The 20767-nt window shown below is 38.3% G+C and overlaps 1 protein-coding gene and 2 pseudogenes across 4 annotated transcripts in view; all 3 read right to left on the reverse strand.

Annotated features, from left to right (window-relative positions):
• NRG4 (neuregulin 4) overlaps positions 1-20767 on the reverse strand; it is a 186047-nt gene that overhangs the window by 141022 nt on the left and 24258 nt on the right. For 2 of the 4 annotated variants that reach the window (XR_001919868.1, XR_001297025.2), the window contains exons 1-2: positions 2645-2752; positions 1323-1387 (exon numbers count right to left, since the gene is read on the reverse strand). Coding sequence is in view for 1 of the 4 variants with exons in the window: in XM_018066097.1 (XP_017921586.1) it covers positions 1323-1332 (10 nt within the window). In the remaining 3 variants the exon portion in view is untranslated. Of the gene's footprint in view, positions 1-1322; positions 1388-2644; positions 2753-20767 lie in introns of those variants that run through there. The other 2 variants (XR_001297026.2, XM_018066097.1) reach the window with 2 other exon arrangements.
• On the reverse strand, positions 3193-3472 carry LOC102188260 (annotated as a pseudogene).
• The window catches only part of LOC102188537, a 36910-nt pseudogene continuing 24322 nt past the window's right edge, over positions 8180-20767 (reverse strand).

Here is a 20767-nt window from a genome sequence, read left to right on the forward strand (position 1 = left end):
CATTGGAAAAGACTCTGATGTTGGGAGGGATTGGGGACAGGAGGAGAAGGGGTCGACCGAGGATGAGATGGCTGGATGGCATCACGGACTCGATGGACATGAGTCTGAGTGAATTCCGGGAGATGGTGATGAACAGGGAGGCCTGGCGTGCTGCGATTCATGGGGTCGCAAAGAGTTGCACATGACTGAGCGACTGAACTGAACTGAAGATATCAATACCCTTAAGATATAATTACTATCGAACCAGATATCTTCACTGTCAGAATTTGAACTTTGCTTTTATTTTAAATTGTTTCACCTTCACATTACAATTATAAAAGTATAAAAATTAAAGAGGGAAACAGAACTTACAAAGAATTTAAGTGGAAAAAAGGAAAATAAACCAACCAGAAATAATCTTCTAATTTTTTTCTTTTTTTACACAATGTTATGCTTCTTTACTAAAGGAAATCAATCCTGAATATTTATTGGAAGGACTGATGATGAAGCTGAAACTCCAATACTTTGGCCACCTGATGCAAAGAACTGACTCACTGGAAAAGACTCTGATGCTGGGAAAGATAGAAGGCGATGACAGAGGATGAGATGATTGGATGGCATCACTGACATAATGGACGTGAGTTTGAGTAAACTCTGGGAGTTGGCGATGGACAGGGAAGCCTGGTGTGTTACAGTCCATGGGGTCGTAAAAAGTCGGACACGACTGAGTAAAAGAACTGAACTGATGCTTCTTTACAAGACAACTTCTTTTTTTCAAAACAACTTTTCATAAGATAATTCTAACAATTTTCCAGGAATAATTTGGCTAACAAATAAAATCCCAGTTGACATTACATTACATTAGAATCATGGACATCATCACATACGGTTTTCCATTGAGGGTGGAGTGTCAACTTTATCACAGAATGATTTCTGTAGCTGAAATTAATGTCCTTGTTTTTAATAGCATCACAACCAGTTATGACTCAACATCTGGGATTTTATCAGTAAGGAATACTCATATAACCTGAATCACTATCTCTGAATCTATTTGTATTCTGATTTCATTTACTTATTTGTAAAGTTGATAGCAGATTTAGAGTACACCAGAATTAGTTTGTAAAAAGCGATAAAATGTAGGTCTAAAACTACAGGTCTAAATAAAATAGTTCCATGTTATAAAGCTAGGTCTTTCAAAACCAAGGTATTTCATATTTCTAGGATAATTTTAGATGGAAAAAATACAGTCTTGTGTTGATATACATAACTTTTTTGTTTCTATTTTTATGACATAAATTTTTTTTGACACACATTGACAAAAGTATAAACTTACAAGAAATTACCTGTTGTCATCTTAACTTCCAAATAGTTTCATTCTTGGCTGAAAGTTTAGGGTTGAAAACAGCACCTAAAATTAATAATTCAGGAAAAATTATCCTCTTTTGATAGCATTACAAAATTTCAAATATCATAACAATGATATTCTTTTAAATGATGAAAATAATTAAGCATTTATAGGCTAGGGACAAAATTCTTTGGTTAGAACATCTATATTTTTAGATACTTATATATCAATAAAAAAATCTGAACAGGTAAATCTAAAAGATCAATAAACAGTATAAATGCACTAGATACAAATCACTGCCTAAGTAATATAATGCAATCTTACATCTCTCTCTAAAGAAAAGTCTAATGTTTTACTTTTAATGAAAGTGAAAGTCACTCAGTTGTGTCCGACTGTTTGTGACCCCATGGACTATACAGTCCATGCAATTCTCCAGGTGAGATTACTGGAGTGGGCCATGTCCTCCACCAGGGGATCTTCCCAGCCCTGGGATCAATCCCAGGTCTCCCGCATTGCAGACAGTATCTTTACCGGCTGAGCCACAAGGGAAGCCCAAGAATACTGGAGTGGGTAGCCTATCTCTTCTCCAGCAGATCTTCCCAACCCAGGAATCAAGCAGGGGTCTCCTGCACTGCAGGCAGATTCTTTACCAACTGAGCTATCAGGGAAGCCCAATAAACACTGCTAATTTAGTAGTATACTATATGAGTTTCTATATGAAAAATATGAGTCAATATGTAAAAATGAATGACTTGAAATTGACATTTTAACTTTCTCATAAAGCCTATTTCTAATCTGACTTTTCAAAAGAACAACTTTCAATTTTTCAGTTTATTAAAAATGACCAAAAGGTTTGCATTTCTACAGAAGCTTTAAAATTTTTATGAGTACTTTTAAATGTACTGTAGATTACATATTACATTTACCAATCTACATGTGCCTTTCTTTTGAAAAATGTCTGGCATCTGGCAAAACAAAGGAGTTATGTATGAAGTTATCTGCTTTAACAGAAACAAAGGAATTCCAAAAGACATCTGAAAAGATGATAGATTTATACTTACATTATGATTATATGCTCTCAATTTTATTTTATAAACTTTTATAACTTACTCCTGACTTAAGAAGAAAACCTTTTGTAACAGAAATCTCAATCAACAACTTCCTATTAACACAGGTGTAATAAGCAAGATCTTCTTTCAAAGTGAGTCACTCTTAAACAGACAAGCAGTGAGAGAGAGAAAGACAGAAATTAAACCTATTTAATTTGAAATAATTACTGGCTCATTGTATGAGTTTCTTTTTCTAGAGAAACAAACTTACCTCAATAAAAACTTACATTCAAACAATAAATTTTGTTGGATATGCAGCATTTCAAAAGTTTTTGAATAATGCAATCTGCAGCAGCTGTACCTTGCCCTTTATAATCCGTCAAAAATCTGATTTACATGGCTGCAATGTGCAGTGTGGGTGTGACTGAGAAAGACCAAAGTGTGCACAGAGGTCAGGCACCAGCCAAGGGAACCAGCCCTTTCAGTCCACATGTTCAGAGTTACAAATGGAGCAGAATTTTATTTAGAAAATAAGTTGTTCTAAGCTGCCCTCTTAAATCACTTTCCAAAATTTTCAAGTGATTAAGTAAACCATATTCATTTGGCTCCTAACTTATCTTTGTACGGCTGAATAATTCCATCGTGTTGTATAACTTTGTGAAGAAAAGGAATTTTAACATGGAGTTAGTGGGCAAGTATTCCATGGATTTTTTTTTGTCTGACCCAAACAATTTATTTTTAGCATAAACATATAATCTCAATACGAGATGTCTAACTAAAGCAAGCACCACCAACAAGACCAAGATGGCATCTCCTCTTCTAAAGTTTAGGTTTTGCCCAGAATTCTTGATATAGGGAACAGCCCATACCAAGAGTCATTGCTCCCAGAACAAAGCCTTGAGCTGCCACAAACATGGATCAGGTGAACAGACATTTTAGTATTTCCCCTGTTCTTCAATCTATATAATCCATATGCAACAATTGCTGCAAAACCTGCCATTCCAATGGGAACAAATGGTGCCTCTCTAGCTTTTCGGATAAGTTTAGATCCCTGATCTTCATCATATGAAGAAACAGAAACATTTGTGTCACTTGACATAGTGATTGAAGAATCTTCAGACAATTACAAGACATTTCAGGTTCCTACTGGCTTCTGACCCCACTCCCATACTCGCCCTCCACGGATTTTTTTAAATTAATTTATTTTAATTGGAGGCTAATTACTTTACAATATTGTGGTTGTTTTTGCCATACATTGACATGAATCAGCCACGGGTGTACATGTGTCCCCCAGTCCCATAGCCCCCTCCCACCTCCCTCCCCATCCCATCCCTCTGGGTTGGCCCAGTGTACTGGCTTTAAGTGCCTGGTTTCATGCATCGAACTTGGACTGGTCATCTATCTTATGTATGGCAATATGCATGTCTCAGTGCTATTCTCTCAAATCATTCTACCCTCACCTTCTCCCACAGAGTCCAAAAGTCTGTTCTTTTTATCTGTGTCTCTTTTGTTGTCTCATATATAGGGTTGGTGTTACCATCTTTCTAAATTCCATATATACGCATTAATACGCTGTACTGGTATTTTTCTTTCTGACTTAACTTCACTCTGTATAATAGGCTCCAATTTCATCCATCTTATTAGAACTGACTCAAATGTGTTCTTTTTAATGGCTCAGTAATAATCCATGTCCATAGGGGTTTTTTAAAAAGGAATTTCCTTACAAAATATATAATATTTACATACATAATGATTTGAAGTACTGAGAAAATTTAAAGAAGTTAACAGTTACAATACAGCATACATACACTACCATGTTCAGTTTGAAGTGAATGTAAGCACTGAACATGGCTCATACTGATGGCAATATAACTATCCGCAAACTATAACAAAGCTGTGCTATATGCATTAGGGAAAGTGACAAGGTTTAAAATCATAAATAACTTAATAAAGTAAAGCATAATTTTGTTTAAAATTGAAGTACAGAGTTCTTTAGCAAGTAACTACCTGAAGTATGCCAACCATTCATATGGTTTTCTTTTCTAAAACAGCTCAGACATGACTACTTGTTTGATATAAAATGTAGAAACTAGTACATTTGCTCTTTTAAGAAAATATTTAAATAAACTCATAATCCATATTCTGAGAAAAACTCTTTACATTACTAAATACTATCTCCCTCATTCAAAGGTAACTTTTACATATTACAATGTTATAAATACACACGTGCAAACATATATATACACACATATATAAAATTTTGTTAGCTTACAATGTTTGGATTTTAAAGTGACATTTTTATGAAAACTCAGTAAGTTTGATTTGAACTATGGTAATATATTGCTGTCCACTAACATGAAAATGACTACTAAACTGTATGTGAGAGATAATAATCTATGAGTTCATTCAGGATATTCAAGATGCTATTTATTAAGAGACAAATCATGGCAGTTAGTTTGATATTAATAATTTTTCACACAATACAAATACATTTAACCTTTGAGGCTACATGATTCTAAAGAAGACTTAACATTTTTCAAGTTAACTTTCACTCTAAATAAAAGCCATGATCTTCAAAAATAATTTGTTCATGCATCTATCGATAAATATGTGGTAAGTGATCTGCTATCATTAACAAATGATAGAAACAATAGCCAAGTAATTACACAAATGTTTTAGGCTGACAATGCAATTCAACCTAATATATTTTCACAGACACCTATTTATGTCACTATATTAACACACACAGAAACAAAGCTTAACTATTAAGGAGAATCAGAGATTCTGAGAGGGAGTTTTATTTGTGCTGAGCCTTGAGGAACGAGTAAGGGTTTGCTGTTTTCTGACAGAGGTAACAGCATGCTCAAAGGCACAGAAGAAAGAAAATCCTAATGTATTCAGATAACAGCAGACAGATTACAGGTCATGATGTGTTCAGGGTGTGCACGTGGCTTTATAAGAGGAGAGGATGGGGAGGGAAGGAATGGCAAGAACAAGCCTTGTAAAACAGGCAGGGTTTAGACAGTGGACTTTATATAAAGGGCAATGGGGCTCCTTGGAAAGGTTTTTAGCAAAGAAGCGGCATGATCACACCTACATTTTAGAAAATTCATTTTGATAATGGTGTGGAAAAATTGACTGCAATCTGCAGAGGAACTACTATCAGAGAAAACCATTTGGAGGCCATTTTAATAATCAAAAATAGTGAAGAAATAAAGTAATGGGAAAGAGCATAAAGGAGAGAATTAAAGATATACTTAATAGGTACACTCACAGAATGGGATAGCAGGGTACAAAAAGAAAGGTCGAGGCCAACCTTCAAGTACACATTGTGCTGTGCTCAGTCGTGTCCCACTCGTTGCGACCCCACGGACTGCAGCCCGCCAGGCCCCTCTGTCCATGCGGATTCTCCAGGCAAGAATACTGGAGTGGGTTGCCATGCTCTCCTCCAGGCAAGTACCCATCAGGGAAATGTATATGAAAATCACAAAGAGATGGGACCTTCCTGGTGGTCCAGTTGATAAGAATCTGTATTCTAATGCAGTGGACACAGGTTCGATCACCAGTCAGGGAACTAAGATTCTACATGTCAGGAAGCAACTAAGCATGCGTGTGGCAACTACAGAGCCCACGCACTCCAGAGCCGGCCCACGTCCCAACTAGAGAAAGCCCCTCTGCTGCAACGAAAGCTCCCACATGCCACAACAGCCAAAAATAAATAAATAAAAATATTTTTAAAAATCTACAATGAGGTACCATTTCACACCTTACTAGAATGTCTATAATAAAAATGGCAAACAATAACAAAGAGAAACTAGACCTCTCATTGCTAGTGGGACTATAAAATTGCACAGTCATTTTAGAAAATAATTTGATACCTTCCTAAAAAGTTAAAATATAAATTTTCCATGCATGCATACGAAGTTGCTTCAGTCGTGTGCAGTTCTGTATGACCCCATGGCCTGTAGCCTGCCAGGCTCCTCTGTCCATGGGATTCTCCAGGCAAGAATAATGGAGTGGGTTGCCATGCCCTCCTCCAGGGAATCTTCCCGACTCAGAGATTGAACCTGTATCTCTTATGTCTCCTGCATTGGCAGTCAGGTTCTTTAGCACTAGTAACACCTGGGAAGCCCATGTTTGTCATAAATGAATCCAAGAGATATGGAAATACGGATCTACACAAAGACATGACCGTAACGTTTAGAACATTACTCATAATTCTCCAAACTAGAAAACAACTCAAATGTCCATCAACTGATAAACAGATAAACACAATACGGTACAGCCATACAGTGGAATATTATTCAGAAGTAAAAAGAGATGGTGTGTTGGTACATGAATTTCAAAAACATGCTAAGTAAAAGAAGCCAGTCACAAAAAACACATATTGTATGATTCCATTTATGGAAATCTTTAGAAAAGGCAAATCAAGAGACAGGAACAGATTAATAATTGCTTGGGACTGGGGGTGGGAAAAAGAAATGATACAAATGAACATAAAAGACCTTTTTAGAATGATAGAAATATTCTACAATTGGACTGTTGAGGCAGCTGCAAATTTGATAAGCATAATTGACCAGGCTAAAAACAGGTGAATTTTATGGTATATAAAGCTGTTTCAATAAAGCTGTTAAAGAAAATTAAATACTGAAACAGAGTTCATGAGTAAGATAATGATTTCTACTTGGACACGTTAAATTTAAAGTGCTGCTGGGACATGCAGAAGGAATTGCCTGAAAATGCAAATCTTGCGTGCAGGATAACAATCAGCTCAGAGATACAGGCAGTTCCCGAAGTCATTTACGTGAACGAACTAGCTCACAGTGTGCATGTGTGAGACAGAGGCCATGGACTGATCCCTGGAAAATACCAACATTGAACATTTGTAGAAGGAGCCCATCGAGAAATTATCAGAGAAATAAGAAAAGAACAAATGCGACCAACAGCAAGCTCTTCTCCCACAATTCAAAATGCTTATCCTCTCTATTTCTAAACTTAGCACTTCAGTCAGCATCTAACCCCCAGCGATGGAAGATGAGGCTTTAGCTGTCTTACACTACCTTCTACTTCTTTGATTTGAATGTTTGATAAGTTACACTGTCTCTATTTCTTCTCTTGGTTATATCTGCAATTTTAAATAATATACTTATACTTCTATGTCCTCATCAATGAACTTGAGTCAATTCACAGACCGGCTTAACTTTATAATAACTTTGCTCCCAACTTTTCTCTCTCCTTTTCCTCTTTCTGCCTTGGTAGCTATACCTTGACTCCTGTATCACGAAGGTTTTTAATTTACATTCTCATCTGTGACCCTAAAAAAGTGTTGCATAACTTTGCCTCTACATGTAAAAGTTGAAAACCAATAAACTACAGTTTTATCAATATTACTATAAATACTATTAACAGCAGATCCATGCTGTGTGAATATTTCCTTCTCTTGTTTCAAGGCCACAATACTTGGGCTATTCGTAAGATAATACTCCCAACAACAAGACAAAAAATAGATTCTTTTCAACTCTAGATTGATTAAAATCATGCTGTAAGTGAATATGCATTTTATTTGTACCTTGTTTTTCTTAAACAGCTTGAGAGCTTGACAGTTGCCTTCTTTTTGGTGGGCTGGAGGGACAACTGAAGAACACTGTGCTTTATCATAATATCTCAAATATTCAGCTGCCTTTTTTGTAGTATAGGGATTTATTTATACCAATAGCACATGATCCAGCATAAAATCAAATCTCTTGAAATGTTTACTCTGTGACTTCCTAATAATTCAGGGACAGGGCGACATCATCTGATCTCTTCACACACCAGGAGTTCAAGGTAGGAATTTCTTAAACCACAGGTATGACGTGACTGCACAGAGTCTGCACCAGTGCACGCTGGTGCTCAGTCCTCAGAGTGACTCTGGTTGTCCTCCATGGGTCTTTCAAGAACTGTGCTCTGGAAGTCAGCATCAGTGAAAACAGGGTCTGTACCTGGGAGCCTGGCCATAGTCTCCAGGTCCTGGTAATGCCACTGGTTCTGTCTGTATCATTCTTGGAGACAAAGGACTTCCTGGTTTCTGTCAGCCTCAGAATCATGACTAGGCCTGCTTGTCCCCCAATCTGGACTTCATACCATGTTTCAGGATTCACTTTTTTTCCTGGGCACAAACACCCTGTTTAGCAGAATGATAATTCCCAGGTCAGCACAGTGAAAGGGAGTGACAAGGTAGGCTCCAGTAAACACAGGGAGCCAGTATGCCAGCCTCCCGGGCACGGTCCACCATGGTCCGAGACATCATGTACAGCAACTTGGAGGTCAAAGTGCCTCCTGACCTTCACTGGCCTGTACTCCAGATGTTTCGGTTCCACTGGATCTGCTGGCAGAGAAATGGGCTTGGTAATCATTCTAGACTCTAGCTCTGCCATCAACTTTAGCTTCCACTTCCGACACTGGATCGGCCATGTCCCTAAGCCAAAGGCAGTAACAGGAACGAGAAGCAGAAACCACTAGAGGAAGGAGCTGTCTTCTGTTTCTGTGGCAGCTGCTTTGGCTTAAGAGTTGCCCACCTGCTGGGCCTAGAGGCCAGTCCTTGGGAGGAACATGCAAACTGTGTTGATTAGTTATGCTTTCCTTTAGGATCCAAGACCCCTGGGTTTCAGTTTGGGGTTGGCTCCGCATTAGCCCAGGGAGGCACAGGAAGTTACTGCATGTCCACAGTCAAGTGTGTAATGCAGGAGTGCAGGAGGAGTCAGTCATGGGGCTGTCATGAGGACAGAATTCTCACCAGAGTAGGCATGCAACCAGGGCCTGATGGCCTGATTCAGAGGCTCAGGCAGCAGTCCCAGAGCGTATTGCAATGCCCATACCCACCCTCCTGGGCCAAGTGGAAGGCAGGGACAGAGCAGTTTTTCCTAGGTGGATAGGGCACACTTGGATGAGTCTTATCTGGGCCCAGGGCTACCTCAAGGATGCTCCTCCTGACAGTTGGCCTGGTGCTCACTCCACAGAGCCCCAGTCCCAGCTCTCAAGTACTCAGTGTCTTAATCATACTATTTATTGCATGCAGTCTTTTTTCATTTTGTTGGACATCCCTTCCAACACTCTATCTCTTGCTCAAATCTAGAACTAATACCAAATTCAGCATAACAATAATAACTACTGCTTTTTTTAACTTTTATTTTTTTGCTGAAGTATAGGTGATTTACAGTGTTTCAGGTATACAGGAAAGTGATTCAGCTACACTATTCTCTATTCTTTTTTAGACTTTTTTCCATTATAGGTTATTATAAACTATTGAATACAGTTCCCTGTGTTATATAGTAGGTCTTTGCTACTTATTTATATATAGTAGTCTGTATTTGTTAATCTCAGATTCCAAATTTATCACTTCCCCTTTGGTAACCACAAATTTGTTTTCTATGTCTGTGAGTCTATTTCTGTTTTGTAAATAATTTCATTTGTATCATTTTTTTAACAGTTGGATTATTTTTTAATAATTTTTATTTATCTATTTTATTTTTGGTTGCACTGGGTCTTCATGACTGCGCGTGGCCTTTCTCTAGCTGTGGAGAGCAGGGGACTCTACTCTCTAGCTGTAGTGTGTGGGCTTCTCACTGCAGTCGCTTCTCCTGTTTCGGAGCATGGGCTCTAGGCACATAGGTTGCAGCATGCGGGCTGTAGAGCAAAGGCTCAGTAGCTCTGGTGCACAGGCTTAGTGCTCTGCAGCATGTGAAAACTTCCCAGACTAGGGATCAAACCCATGTCCCCTGCATTGGCAGGCAGACTCTCCTCCACTACACCACCAGTGAAATCCTCATGTTTTTAGATTCCATATATAAGTGATTTTACTAAAACCATATGCAAAAATACTCAAAGTGGATCAAAGACCTAAATATAAGACTGTTGCTGCTAAGTCGCTGCAGCCGTGTCTGACTCTGTGCGACCCCATAGACAGCAGCCCACTAGGCTCTTCTGTCCCTGGGATTCTCCAGGCAAGAATATTGGAGTGGGTTGCCATTTCCTTCTCCAATGCATGAAAGTAAAAAGTGAAGGTGAAGTCGCTCAGTCGTGCCTGACTCTTAGTGACCCCATGGACTGCAGCCTACCAGGCTCTTCCATCCATGGGATTTTCCAGGCAAGAGTACTGGAGTGGGTTGCCATTGCCTTCTCCGAAATGTAAGACTAGACACTATAAACCTCCTAGATGAAAACACAGTCAGGACATTCTTCGATATAAATAGAAGCAATTATTTTTTTGGATCTACCTCCTTGAGTAATGAAAACAAAAACAAAAATAAACAAATGAGACCTAATTAAAATCTTTTGCCTAGCAAAGGAAACCATAAACAAAATGAAAAGACAATCTATAGAATGGAAGAAAATATTTGTAAATGATGCAACCAGCAGGGATTAATTTCCAAAATACACAAATAGCTCATAGAGCTCGATAGTATAAAAAAATTAAAAAAAAAATCAAAAAATGGGCACAAGAGCTAAAGAGACATTTCTCCAAAGAGAACATACAGATGGCAAACACATGAAAAGATGCTCAGCATCACTAGTTATTAGAGAAATGCAAGTCAAAACCACAATAAGATACCACCTTACACCGGTCAGAATGGCCATCATTAAAAAGTCTACAAATAATAAATGCTGGAGATGGTGTGGAGGAAAGGCAACTGTCCTACACTTTTGGTAAGAATATAAATTGGTGCTGCTGCTAATGCTAGGTCGCTTCAGTTGTGTCTGACTCTGTGCGAACCCATAGAGGGCAGCCCACCAGGCTCCTCTGTCCCTGGGATTCTCCAGGCAAGAGTACTGGAGTGCGTTGCCATTCCTTTCTCCAATGCATGCATGCATGTTAAGTCGCTTCAGTCGTGTCTGACTTCGTGCGACCCTATGGACAGCGGCCCACCAGGCTCCTCTGTCCACGAGATTCTTTAGGCAAGAATACTGGAGTGGGTTGCCATTTCCTTCTCCGATAAATTGGTGCAGCTACTATGAAAAATAGTATGGTGGTTCCTCAAAAACTAAAAATAGGTTTACCATATCTTTTGGCAATCCCACTTCTGGGAATGTATACAGAGAAAACCATAATCCAAAAATACATGTGCCCCAATGTTCACAGCAGCATTATTTACAATAGCCAAGACATGGAAGCAACCTAGATGTCCATTGACAGATGGATGGATGAAGACGATGTGGTATGTATACACAATGGAATGATATTCAGCCATAAAAAAGAATGAAACAATGTCATCTGTAGCAACATGGATCATACTAAGTGAAGTAAGTCAGACAAATATGTGATATCACTTATATGTGGAATCTAAAAAAAATACAAATGAACTTTTTACAGAGCAGATTCATATATACAGAAAACAAACTTATGGTTACCAAAGCGGAAAGGTGGGGGCAATAAGTCAAGAGTTTGAGATTAGCAGATACAAACTACTATAAATAAAATAGATAAACAATATTCAATATTATATAATAAGCCATAATGGAAAAGAATTCAAAAATAAAATTAAAATAATGGCCTAAAGTTGGCATATCTCTTTTCTTCCTGGAAATAACCACACTCCTTTGATGATGGCTCAGATGGTAAAGAATATGCCTGCAATGCAGGAGACTCAGATTCGATCCTTGGGTTGGGAAGATCCCCTGGAATAGGGAATGGCTACCCACACCACTGGATTTCCCAAGGGGCACTAACTAGTAAAGGACCTACCTACCAATGCAGGAGACATAAGAGATGCAATTCAATCCCTGGGTTAGGAAGAGTCCCTGGAGGAGGAAACGGCAACCCACTCCCACATTCTTGCCTGGAGAATCCCCATGGACAGAGGAGCCTGGCAGGCTACAGTCCATGAAGTCATAGAGTCAGACACAACTGAGTGACTAACACTTCAATGGCTACAACAGCAAATTTTGAAATCGGGTAGTCTAAGTCCTTCGGGTTTGTTCCTTTTCTAAATTGTTTCAGCTATTCTAGGTCCACTGCCTTTCTATATAAATTCTAGAATTAGCTTACCAATTACTATTTTTTAAATGCTGTTGGGATACTGATAGTGAATGTGTTTAATCTATAGATCAAGAACTATACACTTAGAACAAACCCTTATATTATTTCGACAAAAGTATGAAGGAAATTCAGTGAGGAAAAGGTAGTCTTTTCAACAAATGGTGCTGGAATATTTGAATATCCATGTGCAAATAACAGAATTATACCTTTACCCTGTAGCATACAAAAAAATTAACTCAAAATACATCACAGATCTATATGTAAGAGCTAAAACTATAAAACTTTTAAAAGATAATCATTGTGACCTTGGGTTAGGCAAAGATTTCTTGACTATGACAGCAAGAGGACAGTTCATAAAAGAAAAAGTTGACAAATTAGATTATCAAAGTTTAACTTTTCAATTAAAAAAAATTAAGAAAATGAAAAGGCAAGCCACAGAATGGAAGAACATATTTACAAATCATGTATCTGATTAAAGACTTGTATCCAGACAATATAAAGAACTCTTACAAATGAAAGGAAGACAACCCAAATAAAAAACGGGCAATCATTTATTTTTTTTAACTTAGGGAAACTTATATTAAAACCCTCAACAAGATACTACTGCCTATCTACTAGAATAACTATAATAAAAAATACTGACAATATAGTTTCGCAAGGATGTAGAGAAACTGGAAGTCTCATACAGTACTGGTGGAAATGTAAAATGGTACGACCACTTTGGAAAAGTGTGGCTGTTTCTTAAAAACATCAACATATGTTTATCATAAAACCCAGCAATCTTTCTCCTAAGAATCTGCCTAAAAGAAATGAAAACATATGTCCATTCAAAAGATTTGTACACAAATATTCATAGCAGATTTTTAAATTTAGACACTTTGATAAACCAAAAATGAAAAAAATTCTACTAAAAAAGCTGCATTAAAGTATGAATGGAAAGTACCTGAAGAATGAACGCAAAAAAGGAAAATAATTCTAGCTGTAAAAAGGAAATAAGGGCCAAGAAAGTTGTGAATATGGTGGCAAATCTAAATAAACAATATAAAAAGTGGAAATGTCCTTTGGGTTCAGCTGGTAAAGAATCTGCCTGCAATGCAGGAGACCCTGGTTCAATTCCTGGGTCAGGACGTTCCCCTGGAGAAGGAATAGGTTACCCACTCCAATATTCTTAGGCTACCCACTCCAGTACTGGGCTTCTCTGGTGGCTCAGACAGTAAAGAATCCATCTGCAATGCAGGAGACCTGGGTTCGATCCCTGAGTTGGGAAGATCCCCTGGAGGAAGGCATGGCAACTCACACCGGTATTTTTGCCTGAAGAATCCCCATGGACAGGGGGGCCTGGCAGGCTACAGTCCATGGGGTTGCAAAGAGTTGGATTCAACTGAGCGATTAGGCACAGCAAAGCAATATGCAAGTAGCATTAAATACCTGAAAACAAAAGCATGAAAGTTAGCAAGGGGTAAATTAAATGTGTCCTAAGATCCTTTCAGTTTGTGGGATGAGAACAAAAGTTACACTTTTGACTTTGGAAGTGAAATTTTTTCACTTTTCCAAAGTGGCCATACCATTTTACATTTCCACCAGTATTGTATAAGGGTTTCAGTTTCTCTATATCCTTGCCAAAACTATATTTCAGTATTTTTTATTATAGTTATTCTAGTAGGTAGGTAGCAGTATCATGCTGAGGTTTTAATTTCAGTTTCTGAAGACATAGCTGCTGCTGCTGCTGCTGCTGCTGCTGCTGCTGCGTCGCTTCAGTTGTGTCTGACTCTGTGCGACCCCAGAGACAGCAGCCCACCAGGCTCCCCCGTCCCTGGGATTCTCCAGGCAAGAACACTGGAGTGGGTTGCCATTTCCTTCTCCAATGCATGAAAGTGAAAAGTCAAAGTGAAGTCGCTCAGTCATGTCCGACTCTTAGCAACCTCATGGACTGCAGCCTACCAGGCTCCTCCATCCATGGGATTTTCCAGGCAAGAGTACTGGAGTGGGGTGCCATTGAAGACATTCAGTTCAGTCGCTCAGTCGTGTTCGACTCTTTGCGACCCCATGAATTGCAGCATGCCAGGCCTCCCTGTCCATCACCAACTCCCGGAGTTCACTCAAACTCTCATCCATCGAGTTGGTGATGCCATCCAGCCATCTCATCCTCTGTTGTCCCCTTCTCTTCCTGCCCCCAATCCCTCCCAGCATCAGAGTCTTTTCCAATGAGTCAACTCTTTGCATGAGGTGGACAAAGTACTGGTTTTAGCCTCAGCATCATTCCTTCCAAAGAACACTCAGGACTGATCTCCTTTAGAATGGACTGGTTGGATCTCCTTGCAGTCCAAGAGTCTTCTCCAACTCCACAGTTCAAAAGCATCAATTCTTCGGCGCTCAGCTTTCTTCACAGTCCAACTCTCACATCCATACATAACCACTGGAAAAACCATAGCCTTGACTAGATGGACCTTTGTTGGCAAAGTAATGTCTCTGCTTTTGAATATGCTGTCTAGGTTGGTCATAACTTTCCTTCCAAGGAGTAAGCATCTTTTAATTTCATGGCTACAATCACCATCTGCAGTGATTTTGGAGCCCCAAAAAATAAAGTCTGAAAGATTTCAGTAAATGAAGAATGCATCTGGTACTTTCTAGGGTAACTACCAGTACAATAGAAACAGTGTTTTAAGTTCAAACTTAAACTAGCAGAGGGGAAAGCTGAAAAAAAAAAATCCCTAAGAAGGCAAAAGGAGAGAAAATAAAACAGATGCGAGAGACAAACTATGAATCAAATGAGATAGAGTAAACAGGAAGAAGATTTCCCCCATTTCCTCTTAGGAACTCAGCCAATAAGAAAGTCATGAACTCTTTGTTTATTATAGCCTTTCAAATTTGTTTCTCCCTGTACAAAAGTGTTCTCTTTAACTTTGCTGTGTGGGGGCTTGCCCGTAGATTACCATGCCTGCAGACACTGAACTGAAATTCTTTGCTGATCCCAAATAAACCCACTTTTTAAAATTGTTGCTGGAAAAGTACCTGGAAGTTTATTTCTTTTAGGCAAAATGTTTGAACAATGATATAAGTTTGAACAACATAATATTAAAAAAAAAAACGAGCTAATAAAGATATGTAAACAATGCTCCTAAGAAGTACTAAATAAACTTTTTTTTCAAGCATACACGGATTTATAAAAAACATATCATTACTGAAAAGCAAGTCTCAGAAATGTTTAAATGACTGAAATCATATGGAGTAAGTTCTCTGACCACAGTGAGAATAAACTAGAAATTTTATACGGTTCAGTGAAGAAATTAAGAATATATTTTAACTCAAAACAATAAAATAAATGGTAATAGGATCATACATATCAACTTTGGAAATATTATATATTAAAATGTGGATGAAACTAAAGCAACATTTAGAGGAAAATTTACAGCCTTAAATGTATATGTTAAGGGAAAAAGAGGCTTACAGATGTTAAGCTAAACAGCCAGCTAAAAAGAAAAACAATTCAAAGAAAGTTTAAAGAAGGAAACAAAGAACAGAAACAACAAAATGAAAAGCAAACATACAATTCAGAGAATTAACAAGGCCAGAAGTTGATCTAATCTTTGAAAAGTTTAGAAAAATTGACTATCATTTATTAAGATTGAGCAAGAAAAAATTTAAAAATTACAGGTCAATAGCCTGGATGAAATAGATGCAAAAATCCTCAACACAACACTAGCAAATTCAACCACTACCAATTCAACAGTATTTTAGAAATCTTAAAGGTCACCATACACCATGATCAAGTGGGATTTATTTCTGGGATGTAAGTGGTTCAACATACACAATTCAATCAATGAGATTCTCTTTATTAACAAAAGTGATTAGGGATAGAGTAAGATAATCAGTCAGTTTAGAAATCCAACTAGGAGACTAAAGGCAGGAAATTTTAAGGCAGTTTGGGAGACTGTTGCAAGCTAATGACTACTCAAGAACAGAATTCAATAACCTAGCAACAATCTACACTACCTTGAAGGAAGACCAGGTGCATCCAAGCACCAAACACAAGTCACAAACCCTGACAGTTAAAATGCAAGCAACAGATATGGGTCTGAATCCTGTTACATTAAGTCAGAGAGTTAACAGTCTTTGAAGAGTAGCATTTCTGCATGTAACCAGGAAAGAAATATTGGTGAAAAGGTAAAGAAATTAGGTGAAAGGGGACATTATACCAAAACCTGAGATGAAGTACCATATTTTAATATTTTTACCACCCTTTTGCTAATGTACGTATGATTTAAATAGCACCATGACAGTCCTGGTGTCTGTCATAACACGGCCATGCAGGGCCAAAGGAGGAACTAATGATGTAAGCCTTGATGTCCATCCAAGAATGAGGAAGAAGGTGGTCTCCTCCCCTTTCCAATTTTTCTTTATTATAAAAATGTAGCCCTCTTTGTTTTGGGGGCTGTGCTCCTTTGCCTGCCTCCCTGTATCTTTCACAAGCATCCTATGCTGATAAACTCAGTCTTTGCCTGCTGCTGAATTCTTTCCATGATGAGACAAAAGAGTCTTGAGCTTCAGTAAGTCCTGACACCAGGTGAGTGGTTTTAATCGAAAGGCAGGGGTTCAAGTCCCTTTCTAAGCCAGGGATTTCTAAGCACAAGTCTGAGTTTTGGCTAGGTTCCAGTCCCACCCAAGAAGGAGTGCCGTGTCAAAAGGAAGAATTAAAATCCTACAATCATTTCAATAGTTACAGAAAAAGCACCTGATGAAATGCAACATCCTTTCATGACTAAAAACTCTCTCAACAAATCAGGTATAGATGGAACATACCTCAACATAATAAATGCCTTATATGACAAGGTCACAGCTAACACCATACCCGACAGTGAAAAGCTTTCAGCTTTTCCTCTAAGATCAGGAAGAAGAAAACACAGTAATGAAAGTCCTAGTCAGAGCAATTAGATTTAAAAAAAAAAAAAAGGAAGAAATAGAATTCCCTCCGTCTACAGATACATGATATCACATATGGAATACCCTGAAGACACCACCAAAAAATGTATAGAATTAATCAATTAATTCAGTGAAACTGCAAGATAAAAAATCAATTTACAAAAAAACAGTTGTACTTCTATACACTAACAACAAACTATCTAAAGAGGAATTAAGAAAACAATCTCACTTATAAAAGAATAAAAAACTTAGGAACAAATTTAACCAAGGAGGTGAACAAGCTGTACAGTAAAAACCATAAAACACTGAAAAAAGAAACTGAGGATGACACAAATAATTAGAAAGATATTCCATGTTCATGGGTTGGAAGAATTAATACTGCGATATCTTCATATTACCTTAAAAAGATATAGGAGAAGATATAGGAGAGGATTCTGCAAACCATACATTTGGTAAGCAATGGCACCCACTCCAGTACTCTTGCCTGGAAAATCCCATGGACAGAGGAGCCTGGTGGGCTGCAGTCTACGGGGTCGCGAAGAGTCAGACACGACTAAGAAACCACCTTCACTTTTCACTTTCATGCACTGGAGAAGGCAATGGCAACCCACTCGTGTTCTTGCCTGGAAAATCCCAGGGACAGGGAAGCCTGGTAGGCTGCCATCTACGGGGTCGCACAGAGTTGGACACAAATGAAGTGACTTAGCAGCAGCAGCAAACATTTAGAATATATGAGGGACTCAACTCCACAGCAAGAAGACAGATGACCCAATTTTTTAAATGGGCAAAGGACCTGAATAGATATTTCTCAAAGGAAGACATACAAACGGCCAATGAATATATGGGATGATGCTCAACATTAATGATCAATAGGAAGGTTCAGACTGAAACCACAGTGAGATATCACATCATACATGTTGGAATTGCTATTACTAAAACGACCAAAAAAAAAAAAGTGTTGGTGAGGATGTGAAGAGAAGGGAGCCTTTGTGACAAGAAGGTAGACTGGTACAAACATTCCAGAAGACAGTATGGTGGCTGCTCAAAAGACTGGAATCGAAACTGCTATGTGATCCAGTGGCCCCCGTCTAGGTATGCATCCAGAGGAAACGATATCAAAGCTCGAGGAACTATTTGAACTCCCACAGTCGCTGCAGTGTTATTCTTCACAACACCCAAGATAGGGAGTCAATCTATGCATCTATCAACAAATGAATGGTTGGAGTCATTTTGGTGCAGTGTATTTAACAATGAATTGTTATTCAGCTTTAGGGAAGAAGGAGATCCTGTCATTTGTGATAATGTGGATGAACTTTGAAGACACAGGGTATATAGTGAGCCAGACACACAACGACAAGAACTACGTCATCTTACTTGCATGTGGAATATGGAAAAGTCAAACTCTTGGAGGCAGGGAGTGAAACAGCGGTTGCCAGGAGCTGGAGAATTCAAGAAATGGGATGATGTAGCTTAAAAAAAACCCAATGGCTAAGTTACCATCACAAAGTAAGTCAGAAGAAAAATGGTATCTTTCAAGTGCTGAAGAAAAAACAAAACTTCTTCTATCCTTAGAATCCTATACCTAACAAAAACATACACATACCCATGGCTGATTCATGCTTATGTTTTGCAGAAACCAACACAATTCTGTAAAGCAATTATCCTTCCATTAAAAAAATAAATAAATTAAAAATATATTCTTCAGAGAATGACACAAAATAGAGACACACTAAAATGAAAGATAAGTGTATTTGTGGCTAATAGACCTAGCTTTACAAAAAACAACGAAGAAATTTCTTCAGGCTAAAGGTAAATGATCCCTGACTGAAGCCTGATTCCACAAAGAACACTATGTGGTAAATTCAATATCTATGTATGATAAAAACTCTCCACAAAGCAGATGTAGATGAAGCGTACCTCAGCGTAATAAAGGCTACATATGACACGCCTATCAAAACTCCAATGGTATTTTTTATAGAAATAGAACCAATAACCCTAAAATTTGTATGGAACCACAAAAGACCCCCAAATAGCCAAAGCAACCTTGAGAAGGATGAACAAAGCTGGAGGCATCACATTCCATACTTTCAAATTATATTACAAAGCTATAGCAATCAAAACTGTATAGTACTGGCATAAAAACAAACACATAGATCAATGGAACAGAATAGAGGACCCAGAAATTAACCTATATATATATGGTAAATTAATCTATAACAAAGAAGGCAAGAATCTATGAGGTGACTAGGTGTTTTCAAGGGAGAATGAGGGAATAGGGAGGGGAGGGGAGTGGAGGCTTAGTAGAGTGAAGGACTTGCAAAATTACATAAAGCAAGAAGGTGCAAAGGCTTTTCCATGTGAGTCCCATCTGGGTTTATTAACTGGCAGTCATCCAAGGTAAGCTCCCACACTCCCATAGAGACTGGGAGATAGAACTCTATCTTCAGGTGCTGGCTGAAATAAAAAATAAATTATTTTGGCAGCCTTGATTTTCCTCAAGCAGGCACTTGAAAGGGGGTGGAGATGGGAGGGTAGGGTCATTCTAGGGATGTGGCATCAACTGTTAGAAGACATGGCTACTGTTGTGTTCAAGGTTGGTGTCTAGTCAAGAAGACAGTTTAGAGGACCCTGGCTAGAGACTGGTCAAGAAGAAAATCTTTGTTAGCCCCCAAATGTGAATCAGATTCAGATAATAGAACTGATTACTCAAGAAAGAATCTAAATTATATCTATGATACCTTGGCTGTCACAGAACGCTCTATGCCCTCTCGGTCTTTAATGAACAAGAACTGTGGATATGAAAATCAAAGCCAAAAATAAAATGTTCAAATGTGGCTGACATTAATATCCATGTGAGTTAATAATAAGAGTTACCATTTACTGTACACTCATAGCATGGCAGACAAAATAACAGAAGCCTCATATACATTATATAGTCCTTAACAGTAATCTGGGGACTTGCCGGTGAGTCACGGCTAAGACTCCACACTCCCAATGCAGGTGGCTCAGGTTCTGTCCCTGGTCAGGGAACTAGATCCCACATGCTGCCAACTACAAATCCCACCACATGCCACAGCTAAGACCGGTGCAGCCAAATAAGTAAACAAATAAATTTTTAAAAACAGTCTTACAGTGTAGGGATTAGCTTCATTTTACAAACACTCTCCGACATAAATCACAGCAGGATCTTCTATGATCCACCTCCCAGAATACTGGAAATAAAAGCAAAAATAAACAAATGGGATCTAATTAAAGTTAAAAGCTCCTGCACAACAAAGGAAACTATAAGCAAGGTGAAAAGACAGCCTTCGGAATGGGAGAAAATAATAGCAAATGAAGCAACTGACAAACAACTAATCTCAAAAATATACAAGCAACTTCTGCAGCTCAATTCCAGAAAAATAAACGACCCAATCAAAAAATGGGCCAAAGAACTAAATAGACATTTCTCCAAAGAAG

This window comes from Capra hircus, chromosome 21, assembly GCF_001704415.2.
Source record: "Capra hircus breed San Clemente chromosome 21, ASM170441v1, whole genome shotgun sequence".
Taxonomy (NCBI): domain Eukaryota; kingdom Metazoa; phylum Chordata; class Mammalia; order Artiodactyla; family Bovidae; genus Capra; species Capra hircus.